Here is a 13059-nt window from a genome sequence, read left to right on the forward strand (position 1 = left end):
TAAATGCTAAATTGTAATTTGTAATCCTAAATTCCTATTTCCTAATCCTTATTTTTCCATAGGTTTGCAAATTCAAAATTCAAAAACAAACATGCCAAGGAAATTGGATCCTTTCTGGGAATATGGTGAACCTAAAGCTCCGAATGATAGACAAAACTTGAATTGCAAGTTGTGTGGAAAGGAGATACGTGGGGGGGTGTACAGGTTGAAGTACCACCTTGCACAAATCCCTGGACATGATGTGGGGCCCTGTATAAATACAAATGTTGAACTTATCCAAAGATCCATGAGAGCATTGGGAGAATTAGAGCACACTAGAGAGGCCAAAGAAGAACTCAAAAGGCAACTAAGAAGGTCAGCTGAAGGAAGTGGACCAAGTGGCACTGGTTCTACTGCAGCGTCAGTCAATCCGATAGCTGCATCATCATTTTTTGTTCCTCGAACCACACCTGGTTCACAACCAACTATCGGTTCAATGCTAAAAAGAACTGAAAAAGAACAAGCTGATAGGTTGATGGCAAAATTTCTCCTCTGGAGTGATATTCCTTTCAGCATTGTAAGGAATAATCCATTTTTCCAACCTGCTGTTGATGCTATTGCCAGTGTTGGTCCGGGGTACAAAATCCCTTCTTATCATGATTTCAGAGGTCGGATTCTTCAAGATGAAAAGCGTGACTGCACCCAAAGGTTGGAGGATTTTAGGGCATCATGGGCACAAACAGGATGCACTGTTATGTCAGATGGTTGGACTGACCAAAAGGGGAGAACCCTTATAAACTTCTTGGTTAGTTGTCCCAAGGGGACTATGTTTATCAAATCTATTGATGCAACTCATCAAATCAAAGATGCAAGAACTTTATGTGATTTGTTGGATGTGTTTATTTTGGAGGTGGGTGCAGAAAACGTTGTCCAAGTCATAACGGACAATGCTGCAAATTATGTTGCTGCTGGTAGAATGCTTATGGAAAGGTATCCTACTTTATTTTGGACACCTTGTGCTGCCCATTGTATTGATTTGATGTTATAGGACATAAGGAAAATTCCCTTTGTCAAAGATATTGTTGACTCATCAAAAAGCATCACAAAATTTATTTACAATCATACATCTGTGCTTAGCTTGATGAGAAGATGCACCAACAACAAAGAGTTGGTGCGCCCCGCCATTACACGGTTTGCGACGAGTTTCATATCTCTTCAATCCCTTTTGAATTCTATGTGGGATTTGAAGAGAATGTTTCTTTCAGAGGAGTGGCGTGCTTCGTCAATGAGCCGCAAACCAGAAAGAGAGGTCGTATGCAGACTAGTTTCATACCAAGAAGACTTCTGGGCGGGAGTGCAGGAGGTGTGCGCCGTTACTGAACCTTTGGTAAAGGTTCTTCAGTTGGTTGATGGTGAGAAGCCCGCAATGGGCTATTTGTATGAAGCCATGGACAGGGCCAAAGAAGCCATTCGGCCCTACTATGATGATAAGGGAGATGATGGGTTTCAGAAACAACTCCTATGGGAAGTGATTGATGAGCGATGGAACAACACACTCCATCGTCCCATTCATGCTGCTGGGCTTTTCCTGAACCCTGCATTTTCTTATGCATGTGGGTTTGATTTTGATGCGGAGATCATGGATGGATTATTATCCTGTGTCCAGAAGATGGTGAGATCTCCAGAACAACGTATAGAGATCTCTAAACAAATTGAGACATATAAGATGTCAGGTGGCACATTTGGCTTTGAGATGGTTGTCACTGATAGGACGATTAAAATGCCAGGTATTTTTTAGTTTGTACTTTGTAACTTTGTTTCAAATTTCATTCTCTTCAAATTCCATTTTTTTCTTATGTTTATTTAAAATTTTATTTGTAATTTTGTTGTAGACGCATGGTGGAAGATGTATGGTGGCAGAGTACCCCTTTTGCAAAAGCTTGTCATACGCATCCTCAGCCAAACATGCAGCTCCTCAGGACGTGAGCGCAATTGGAGTGTATTTGAAAAAATACACAACAAGAAGCGCAATAGGTTAACACTTAAACATTTAAAATATTGCAAATTTCCAAATAAATTTTTGAATTCATTAAACAATATTTTTTTTATAATATTAATTAATAATTATTAATTATTATTTCATGAACTTTGTACAGGTTGGAGTCCCATAGACTTAATGACATGGTCTATGTATACTACAATCTTCAATTGTGGGTGAGGCAACTAGAGAGGACACCTGATATGGATGCCATCTTATTGGATGGGATTGACACCACTGCTGAATGGAGGGTTGAGACCGAGAGGCCTGTCATGGATCCCACTGATGATTGGTTAGTGCAGGATGAGGGGGAGGAGGAGCAGGAGCAGGAGCAGGAGGAGGAGCAGGTGGAGGAGGAGGAGCAGGAGGAGGAGGTGACACCGCCTACCCGAGCTACCACTACCACCAGTAGAGGACGTGGTCTCCGTCTACCTCCTGTAGCTGCTACTACTAGTTCTTCAACTTCTAGAGCACGTCAAACTCCACTGCCATTTCCACCAGCACAGGCACCAGCTTCTACATCTAGAGGGAAAGAGAAAGCTGTGACATTTTCTCACAAGAGGGGCAGAGGAAATCAATAGGATTAGACTTTCATTTTATTGTATATGACATTATTACATGATGAGATACATTATCATATTTTTTGTTGATATTTTGAGGCTGAGTTGGGACTCAGGACTTACTATTCAGGACATGATTCAATGTTATGTGTGATTTTAGCGCTAGAAATGATATTAAACATCTTATATATTAGTTTTTTTATCATATTTATGTGTCAATGTATTTATTTTATGTTGTAGATGGTTTAGATATTAAAAAAATTGAAAAAAAATGAATATTTTTGTGCCAAACGCTTTTTTCTGCTTTTTTCCGCTTTTTCCCGCTTTTGCCGATTTTTTCTGCTTTATTCCCGGCGCCGATCTTTTAACAACATTGGTTCAAACAGCTCACTGAAGAGCTTCCCCAACCATTTCTAGGTCTTGGAGATCTCATTTGCTTTAGCCTCTCCACCAATTTTCATGGCTAGAGCAAATATGATGCTACCCCAAACCAACAAATGTCAAGTGTAAAAATTGAATTCTAGCAAGTGGACATCATTTTCTTCTTCCCTTATGTGCCAAATTCGAATTTTATGATAGAATGACAAGTGTATATGGGTGGTAACCCATGTGGAGACAATTTCTCACAAAACTCTCCACCAAATATTCTCCCAAGTCCTCCCAAATGTGCATTAACTTCACAAATTCGAATTTCCAAGTAAGCAGCTTTCTCATTTAATGCCAGAAATTCGAATTTATTTGAGCACGTCCTTTCCTTGATTTAGGAGTTCACATCACCTTGGGACTTCACTTCAACTCCCCCATAATTTTCCACCCCATTTCCACAACATTTGTCATGTGTGGATATTTATTTTTCTCCATTTATTTAATTTTTAGCTTAATTAATTGCCAAATTTCCCACTAAACTTAGGAAAAGTGAGTTTTGATGGTTCAAAACACATTTTTAACCCATCAAAGTGTGTCATAATAAAAAGTTGAGGGTGAGAGGTGCAAATTTCATTATACATACCCCATACAACTTCTCTAAACATCACTTATTACATTACAAGTATAATTTTATTAGCAATTTCCGCAATGCGAATAATCTAAAAAATAACTACCTAGACCTAACCAAATTCCACGAAATTTTTTGTGTGATCTAGTATGGTAATATACATCAACTCTAGACACTAAGATGTGTTAGGGGCTCAACCTTCAAACCGTCACCCCGGCTTTGGGGTAAAAAGTGAGTGGAAAAACCCAGAAAATTATTCGCCTCTAAAAAAGAGTGGCTAATTAACCAAATAAAAAAAACACTCCAAGGTGTACTCATTTGCTGATAGAGTTCCAACATTCTAAGCCTGCTATAGACTCAAAACTCATCATTACTAGTATCACTTATTACAATTCCCCGCAGGGTGTGGAATCAGAGTACAAGAAAGATGATGAGAAAATAGAAGTAGGGTTTAAAAAACTATGTTGGCTAATGATATCTGATAGTACAATTGTCCTATGGATTATCCTTGGGCGTGGAGTCTTTCATATAATCATCAAGTACCACTCTAGTCGTCAACATTTGGCTCCATATGGGGATGCATGCTAGATACAACGTGATAGTGTGCAAGAACCTGGAATCTGCGTCCATTGACAAAAGACATATATCAACAGTATCCATTCCAAATATCATCAAATGAAATCAAGTACAGAAATGAAGAAACGGAAATTTATTCTAAGAGCATAAATGACAATTATTCTTGAAATAAAACTAATTAAACAAAAATGACTAGGTATAAGGTTAGAAATATGATACAAAAAGATGTCCCATGACATCAAATTTCTTCAATGAAGTTCAAGTTGAGAACTTGCTTACTTTCGTGCAGATCCATGGGTGATTTTTCTGGTGTGCCCTGTCCAATTTTGAATATCTTAGGACTTTGATCTGTCCCAACACTATGTTGTATGGTCATCTGATTTACCAAATCCTTTTCGCTTTTTTCTTTTCTTCTTAACAGATTGTGATGTTGATGTTGATTTGATCAAAGTAGACCTTTATGCCTGATCTTAAAGACGCTCAGATGGAAAATTCGAAGTATCCAAGACTTTTTTGACCTGCCTTTGTCCATTCTGCTTCTGCTCTGACATGGGTGATGGATCAATCTCATAAGTATAAACCTAATTCCCCTCAGTTTCCTTGCTATCCAAGTCTCCATCAATTAGCCATTTTTCAATGGAATAAATTACCTCCTCATAATGAAATGAAGATTGCTTCAGTGGACCGGGAGGCTTATGATTTGTTTCTTTGTTCTCTTCCCATTCATCATTTAACCTAAGTTGGAATTTTTGTACCTGTAATCTTTCCATTTCATCCAACCTATTTTGAAAAGTGACTTGATTAGCCTTCATAACACTTATTTCCTTGGCATGATTTGTTTCCATGGTGTTGATTAATTGCACTTATTTTTCTTCCATGGTGAGCAACGTATTTTGAACCCAGAAAGCATTTTGGGAACGAAAGAATAGATACATCGAAGAATCTATCAAGTCAATGATGCATGATTTGGACTTGTCGTTGTTCTTATGGGGCAAAGCATCATGAACAACTGTGTACATTCAAAATCGAAGTCCTCATAAAGTTCCAGAAGGTATGACTCCTGAAGAAGCCTTCTCCAAAAGGAAGCCAAAGGTTGGGCACATGAGAATCTTTGGTTGTCCTATATATATTCATGTTCCTTTGAAATCTTCCATTCGTAGAGTTCTTGCCTTAGAGAGATAACTTCTCCTACAGTACTTACAGAAAACAACTCTACCAATTTTTCATATATTTCTTGTGAAGTATTTAACTTTGATACATATGGTATGAGGGAGTCTTTGATAGATTCTATCAGAATCCTCTGGGCCCTCCCTTCCCCTTCCATGTATCTAGCAAGTGCTTGAGCATCTTCTTTAGGAGGTTGTGTTATTGACCCCTTGATGGTTTCATGACTTCATTCTCAATAAGGTTTAGATCTGTTCTGTTCTTCCACGCAAGGAAATTTGAAGCCCCAACTAATTTTTTGCTTTCCTTTCAAAAAGACATTTTGATAGATTCATGTGAAGTTATAAAAATACTTACTTGAGTAGATGTTGCTTTCTCCACTTGCTTCCTCCTTTAACTTGATAGTGATATAGATAGTAGAAGACTACTCCTTGATAGAATCTTTCTACAAGAGTAGTCCTTGATCCCTTCAATAGAGAGATCACTTTGATGAAGTTCTTCAGAGGTTAAAGCTTTGCTTTAATGAGAGAGAGCGTACTTTACAAACCCTTTTGAAGATGATGACGATGTTCTTCGATCTAGCCTTATTTAGTCTTTGAAAAAGCTTCCACTCCTTAGATGATGATTGAGTGATGACCTCGGAAATGCTTCTAGGGTTTTGGTCTTTCTTTCTGCTTCCTCCTTGATGATGATTCCAAGACTTTTGTTGAAGTAAATTTCTTCGATCTAGGGTTTCGGTATGATGTAGATCTTGAACTTTCACTTTGGTATTCTTCGACTTGCTTTGATCCCTTTCTTGAAACTCAATCCCTGTGTGTCTCTTTGATTAAATGCCCCTCCTCGACTTTGTCACCTTAGCTCTGAAACCACGTTGAGAAATCTTAGGGCACCAAGAGATAGGTGATTTCTCTATTATGATAATTGCTTGTGAGTGCCTTTTTACTTCTTGATTATGATCTTGCCTTCTTTTGTTATTATTGTGTTCTTTTCATCAAGACAATTACCACTTCATGAATAATAAAGAGACAAGAGACACAGTATATAGACTATTAGCAAGGGCCAAAACCTCTCTCTTTGAGAGGAAAACCCAAACAAATTCTTCCTATAGAATCTTCAATTGACAAATACCAAGACCATGACAAAGACCCTTGACACTAATTCCCTTCCAATACCAAGTCACAAGCCTCCTCTTCTCCCCTAGATCAACGTTGCCCTTCTTCTCGCTCTTCTCGGCTTGCTTCAAAATCTCGGCCTATTCTTGTAAGTCTGCAACTCCTTTCTTTACAACAGAAACCCTAGATTGACTTTTGCTCCTTGAATAGTCTCCCGTTGAGGAGGGAGATTCGTTACACTTCTACTCAGCTTCTTCAAGCGAAGTCTTTACCCAAACTCGATTACCCTTGTATGATTGCAACCTTCGGTCTCCTTCAGATCTGTAATCTTTGCACGTGTGAGGATAGAATAGCCCAAAAACAGTCCCACAGTGATATCACTTCCTTTGCTCTCTTTTCTTCTTCCTTCGTTGATCTTGACACTCCTTCTAGTATGATTTTCGCACTTGTTATTAGAGACTTGCTTCAATGAATTGTTGTTCTCCAAATGAGGCCGAGCACTGCTATATATAGTGGTTTGTTCATGACAGTTAGGCCGACATGATCACTTGGAGTAGGCCGACTTCATCTTTCTAGAATTATCCTTTCATTGTAGGCCGACATGAGTGAGGGCTAGTGACAAGGCCTTGGAGGGTGAATTACAAAAACAAATATGACTATTTACAATGTGTAACATGCCTTCAATACATGACAATGACTCTTTAGACTTTTATGACTAGATGACAATATCCCTAAGGGTTCTCAATGGGAGCCTTAACTAAAAATAAAATCTCTTTCTCATGAAACCCATGATGCAAGCATTACAATAATTTTACTTTTCTTCTTTACATCCTTTACATAAAATCACAATTACATGTCATTATGAAGACTGAACCTAGTTACACTTTTCAACAATTGCAGCCACGGTTTCAAGCCAGAAAATCTTCTAGGTGTGGGCCAAATTATTTTCCAGGGGCCAATCTACCAGGTTTTGCCAAAATAAATAAATGTAAATCTTCCTCAGTATTTTTAATTAAAAAATTGGCTGGGATTTTGGCTTTGGCATTTTCTACGATTTTTTGTGAATTCTTGGTTTCTCAATTTATTGTTGGAATTTATACAATTTTTTGGTAAATTATTTCGGGCAAATTTCTAAAGGAATGTATGAAAAATATAAATTAATATGGGATATTTTACTTAGAAGTTAGTGAGGCTTTGTACTAGGCCAATAGATTTTGCGGTAACAGGGAACATGCAGATGGCAGTCTGTTACAGCCATGTCCGCATTTGAGAATTTACTAGGGAAATTACATACCTAAATAACTAGTATACTTAATGTCTGCTTAGCAAATGGCTATGGAAAAGAGCTATACCAATAGATAAGGAGAAACAGCAATACAACAAATTACTAATTAGCCCTGAAGTCAAGCTTTGCCCTTGTATAATGCATGTCCCAGTTTGGTTCACAATACCCAGGCTTCTTAAGCTCTACCTTCCTATTGAGAAAGATTTTGTTACAGGAAATCCTGATTAAAAATTTGACCACAACTTTTTCAGAAAAAAGATAGAATACGAGGTCAAAATAAGGCTATCAGCACTTTCATATTTTATACTCCAATCCTTGTTCAGTTATATCTTTCATAATCAAACCATGTAGTAAACCAGTCCACAATATTCAGAATCCTTAAGATTTTCTTACAAAGCAACGTCTACCTTGACACAGGTTATGTGCAACCCTGGTTTAAGTCAATTTTCCCAAGAAAAAATATAAGTCGGGCAAATCTAGATTTCTAACAGTAGCATATCATTTATGCAGACAAACTAAATAACATCAATGACGATGAATCAAATGACAAATAGACAAGATAGTGAATAGAAAGGCATAAGTTACGTGGAAGGGAAACAGTTCTCTTGAGCACTCAGAAGAAATCATAAACAATAGAAGATACAATCACAAAATGGTTCAAGGAAGCAAAGGTCAAATATTAGCAACCCACAACAACAACCTTCTGTGCTTATCCATTAGAATGTACTCGCCTTCTACATAAAGATTTAATAAGACTGCAAATTACAGTATCATATCTATATAAACTGATGCAATCTTTCAACCAGTCAATTCTTTCAACTTCAAGCTACTAAGAGGTTTTTAACCAAATCCACCTGAGTTTCCATTAAAAAGCACTTTAGTTAAGCAACCATAATATAATATCACTTTTCCACAAATGAAATCACAAAAGGCCAAGTATTCTCTCTAAGTCATGAATATAGGTATATTCTACTTCTCTCTTAACAGTTAGAAAGCATCCAGATCGAAGTTTCAAACTGGCTAAATTTATCTTATAATCACCACTGTGAATGAACCTTTTCAAACTATTTAGATGGAGTTATTTACAAGCAAGGCCACATCAAGGAACTATATTTTAAGTAAAAACAGGAAATTCAGTCATGTCTATTGAAGGAAAAAAGTTGCCCTATATAAAAATGTCTTTATGCAATTTATATTCTAAATCTTATAGGTCATGTCTGCTTTAATGATTTTCCAAGCAAAATCATGCAGATATAACTAGCTTCCTTTGTCTCCCACTTAATAAACCTAATTCCTTAGGTCAATCAGGCAAAGTTCAAAAGATGACAAAAATTAATTGCGATGTCAAGGACACTTTTATCAATTAATATTAATTTCAAACTTATGAAGTCAGATACATTTAGCCTTCTGTAAGAACTATCAGGATGATTAGGAACAAAAAATTGCTTGAATCAATTGTAAATCCAAACCTGTGCTATACTTTTCAAATGCACCAGCATGCTGCATACATCCCTCTGAATATGACAATCCTGATACTGAACTTGACCTCGTACTAGCATCCTCGTCCAAAAAAATTCCAAGATGTTGGTTGGAGTTTGCCACTGTAAATTCCATCTCTTGATGAATATCACATGGTTCCTTTCTTTTGTGTGATCTTTGCTCTTTGAATTTCTGTGATACTTTCTTTCCCCTAGGCCATTTGTAATCCAAAGAACCATTGGCTCCACACCCTCCAGAGTGCATTGGCATGTAATTTGCAAGAGTTCCTTTGGTCCTCCATCTCGATCCACAGGCATTGCATAGCACTGGCTTCTCTGGTGGCCCATTACGCCATAACGGCGTAGCTGCATCATCATTCACAGATTTGTTAGATTCCATAACTTAACTACCTCGTGAGCTGGAAACATAAGCACACAAAATATATGTTTCATCCAAATACTTCCTTTCCATGCTACCATCTAATGTGTGATGCCCTTTCATAATACTTCTAAGTTCTTGATCTACTATATCAATAAACAGAATAATTCCCATCAGGGACAAAGTATCTTTAAATCGAAGATACAAAAGGGACAAGGGGAGACTTTGATTACCCTTTAATCTTTGTCAATTCCTTTCCAACAAAAGCTATACATGATAATCAGATCTAGGCTAAATGTTGAAACTAACAGTAATTGAATATCAATGCCGACAATAAAGAAACGTGCTTCCCTTATCAAAGAATTTTAGAATTGGCTAACTGTGCATGAAATGTTCTGCATGGGTTGCAAGAAAATGGCATTTTAAGATAAGACGGGATAATTTTATTGATGTCCACAAATGACCAAAAGATAAGTCAATGGTAATAGAGAGTACAATTATGAAAATCTCTAGAACACTCTTAGAAGCTAAAATGTTATCAAAATAAAAATATGCAAATGTCAATGACAAAAAGGGATAGGAAAAAATAGAGGTGGTAAATTGTACAAGGCATGAGGCGTTGGCTCAACATCAGCATCAGAGCTGCAAAATAAAAATAGAGGAAGAGTATCCATGTCGCCATCTCTCACTAAGAAGAAACCAATGCAAACTTGACGATGTCATTTGGAGACTCAAGAGTGCTCGATACTCAGGGAACTTGGCTGTAAAACCCCAAGAGGTGCTCCAAAGCAAAAAGACTTGTCTTTCCTAACATCTAAGCCTAAGTGGAAAAATATCTTGATGGAGGTCTGGCTACTCGCACTGACCCAAGGATGAATACTTCAAGGTGAGCAAGTTCATATATGAGGTACAATAAAGGTAATGGGTCTCCCAACCACACAAGAAGAAGTCCCTTGTCTCACTACTAGACTGCCATATGGCAAAAGAAAAAAATTCTACCTAATGCTTAGGGTTACCACATCTCGAAAATATAAATTTAGGCACCTTTGATCAAGGTAGGGAATGGTTGTTGATTTTCTAGTGCAGTTAGGGTTAGCACAATATTTCTGAAATTCTGATAATTACTTTTGATGTAGATTCTCTTTTATCTTATTTCAATATATCATTTAGCAATTATACTTCAAAAATTCAACAGTACAACAGAGAGATCACAATGCACAAAAGAGAGACAAAATTTATCCTAGGAAATGTTGAGAAATCCAAGGAGTGGCAGTTAAACGATTTCTCTTATTATGACATTAACTTGTGATGTTTTTCATTATTAGTATTAGATCTTTTAGTTATCTTTTCTTATCATCAAGGTTAATGCCAAGCAGCAAATAGAAGAGAACACAAGATGTAGGCACGCTACCAGGGCAAAACCCTACTCTATGGGAAAACCCAATCAAAATTCTTCCTTCAATAGATTCAAGATGAGACATCCAAGACCCTTACAATTTAGACTCGAGACTACCTCCATCAAGTCAACCTCCTTTCACTTCTCATTGTGGTGTCACCGAACCTTCCTCATTGTGATGGCGTCGTACCCTCATCACTGTAGTGGCACCAAACCCTTATCATGTGTTTGCACCAAGAGAACGCATTATTCTATGGCATCTGAATTTATTTTAGAGAGATCTGAGCTTCTTCTTCTATGTAATAGCACTTTTGTGGCAGCACCGAAATCATCCATGCAATTCACTATAATCTGCACTAGTCTCTTAGATCTGATCTTTCGTGGCAACACTGAGATCATCCCCTGTACCCGATCCAAGCTCCCATAGTAGCACCAAAAAATATCCTTTGAAATTCCTGTCTAAACTGTGTTTTGAGCGAAGGCCTTTGGCTGGTATATTCCATAAAATAGTTTGCCATTAATCCATGAATAATTGTGTCTCCATTTAAGGTTAGGCCAACATGTAGGCCGACTTGTTTGAGGCTGACAGCAAGGATGCTTTGAAGAGATTGATGATGATCAAGGAGACTTTGATGCAGGTGCCTTTGACTAATAAACAAAATGACTTTGACCCAAATAAATAATCCTAAAGCCTACAATGGAGGCTTGACCTATACATTTGACCCAAGCTTGAAACCCATGCTTTAACAAGTCAATTAAATTAATAATAATAATTTATAAATTATTTTGCTTTCTTTTGACAAATATATTACATTTTGACTTCAAGTACAATTATGAAGACCGAACCTAGTTACATTCTTCAACAATCCCTCTTAACTAGGGAGGTATTCATATTTACATATAATCAAAGAGGTACATGGAAGATCTCACATCATCTATGAAGAAGTTTAGGCACCGCAATGCCATGGACTAGATTCCTGACCAGGGCAATCCATCCAAGTGGGACTAATATGGACTCAAGCTTTCAGCCTCTATAGGTACCATCAGGCTTACTTGCTAATCATCAACCGAGGGATCTAGGTGTTCATCCAAAAAAAAATCAGAGCTCTACAATCAACACCACCTTTCCAACTTCGAGACCTAGACATCAACATAAAGTGTCGGCCAAATGTTTTTCCAGGCAATGTTTCACTCATAAAGCCTCAACACTCCTTGATTCAGCAAATCAAGGATAACAAATCTCTCCCAATCAAATTGATTGGTAACCAGCATGCTATCAAAACCTTCGAGAGATTCACCTGTAAAAACACAACCCCAATCTATAATATACTTTCACATATTCATAAATAAACACAAACCTTTGTGGTTTTTCCTGGTGTTGCTTTTCAAACACGATAGGCCCATCAATTGAATCTTTGATACTTTTCTTTTCATACAACAACATATCCTTCAAACTTCATTCTCCAATCAAAACTATGCTCTGCCTCTCAACCAAGGAGATTTTCTCTATCTAGACTCCCTCTTAATCTCAGGGAGATCTCTTCTTCTTTTCGACATCGGAGAATCTTTAGTGGCTTCCATCCATCTCATCAAAGTTATCATAATCATCATCTTTCACATCAGCTTTACTTGCGATCATCTTCACCATCTTGAAGATTATGTACCTGCACAATTTAGAGAGCGAGTACAATCAAATCTATAGAAGCATGAAGTTAGTCATATCAGAATCACGGAAGCATTTCAACTTTATATATATCAGATACCCAAACAAGAGATACATACTCTTCAACATATTGCTAGGGACTTTGTCATAAACCCTAGACTACTTCATCAATACCTTTCATTACATCCAAGGTTTCAATGTTTCTACCAATGGTATGGCATGCCCTACTACAACATATTGCAAACTTTAGAAACAATTCAAACAAATATAGATCTACAAAGTATTTAACAACTTTCAGAATTCATATGCTAGACTTCCTACTAGGATTTCATACAAACCCTAGATATCATATATAAGTTTTTAACAACCAAGAACCAATTACAGCTTCAATCAACAACATGACTAACATCCACTAGGGTTAGCTACAAACCCTAG

The 13059-nt window shown here is 37.2% G+C and overlaps 1 protein-coding gene across 3 annotated transcripts in view; it reads right to left on the minus strand.

Moving 5' to 3' along the window:
- The window catches only part of LOC149235830 (GATA transcription factor 26-like), a 187720-nt gene that overhangs the window by 78715 nt on the left and 95946 nt on the right, over positions 1 to 13059 (minus strand). For 2 of the 3 annotated variants that reach the window (XM_089372204.1, XM_089372205.1), the window contains exon 2: positions 9178 to 9552. In XM_089372204.1, the coding sequence (XP_089228330.1) occupies positions 9178 to 9552 (375 nt within the window). Of the gene's footprint in view, positions 1 to 9177; positions 9553 to 12319; positions 12626 to 13059 lie in introns of all 3 variants that reach the window. The other variant, XM_089372203.1, reaches the window with a different exon arrangement.

Source organism: Pinus tabuliformis, chromosome 8 (genome assembly GCF_031772625.1).
Source record: "Pinus tabuliformis cultivar Carrire ecotype Pingquan chromosome 8, CPIR1, whole genome shotgun sequence".
Classification (NCBI taxonomy): domain Eukaryota; kingdom Viridiplantae; phylum Streptophyta; class Pinopsida; order Pinales; family Pinaceae; genus Pinus; species Pinus tabuliformis.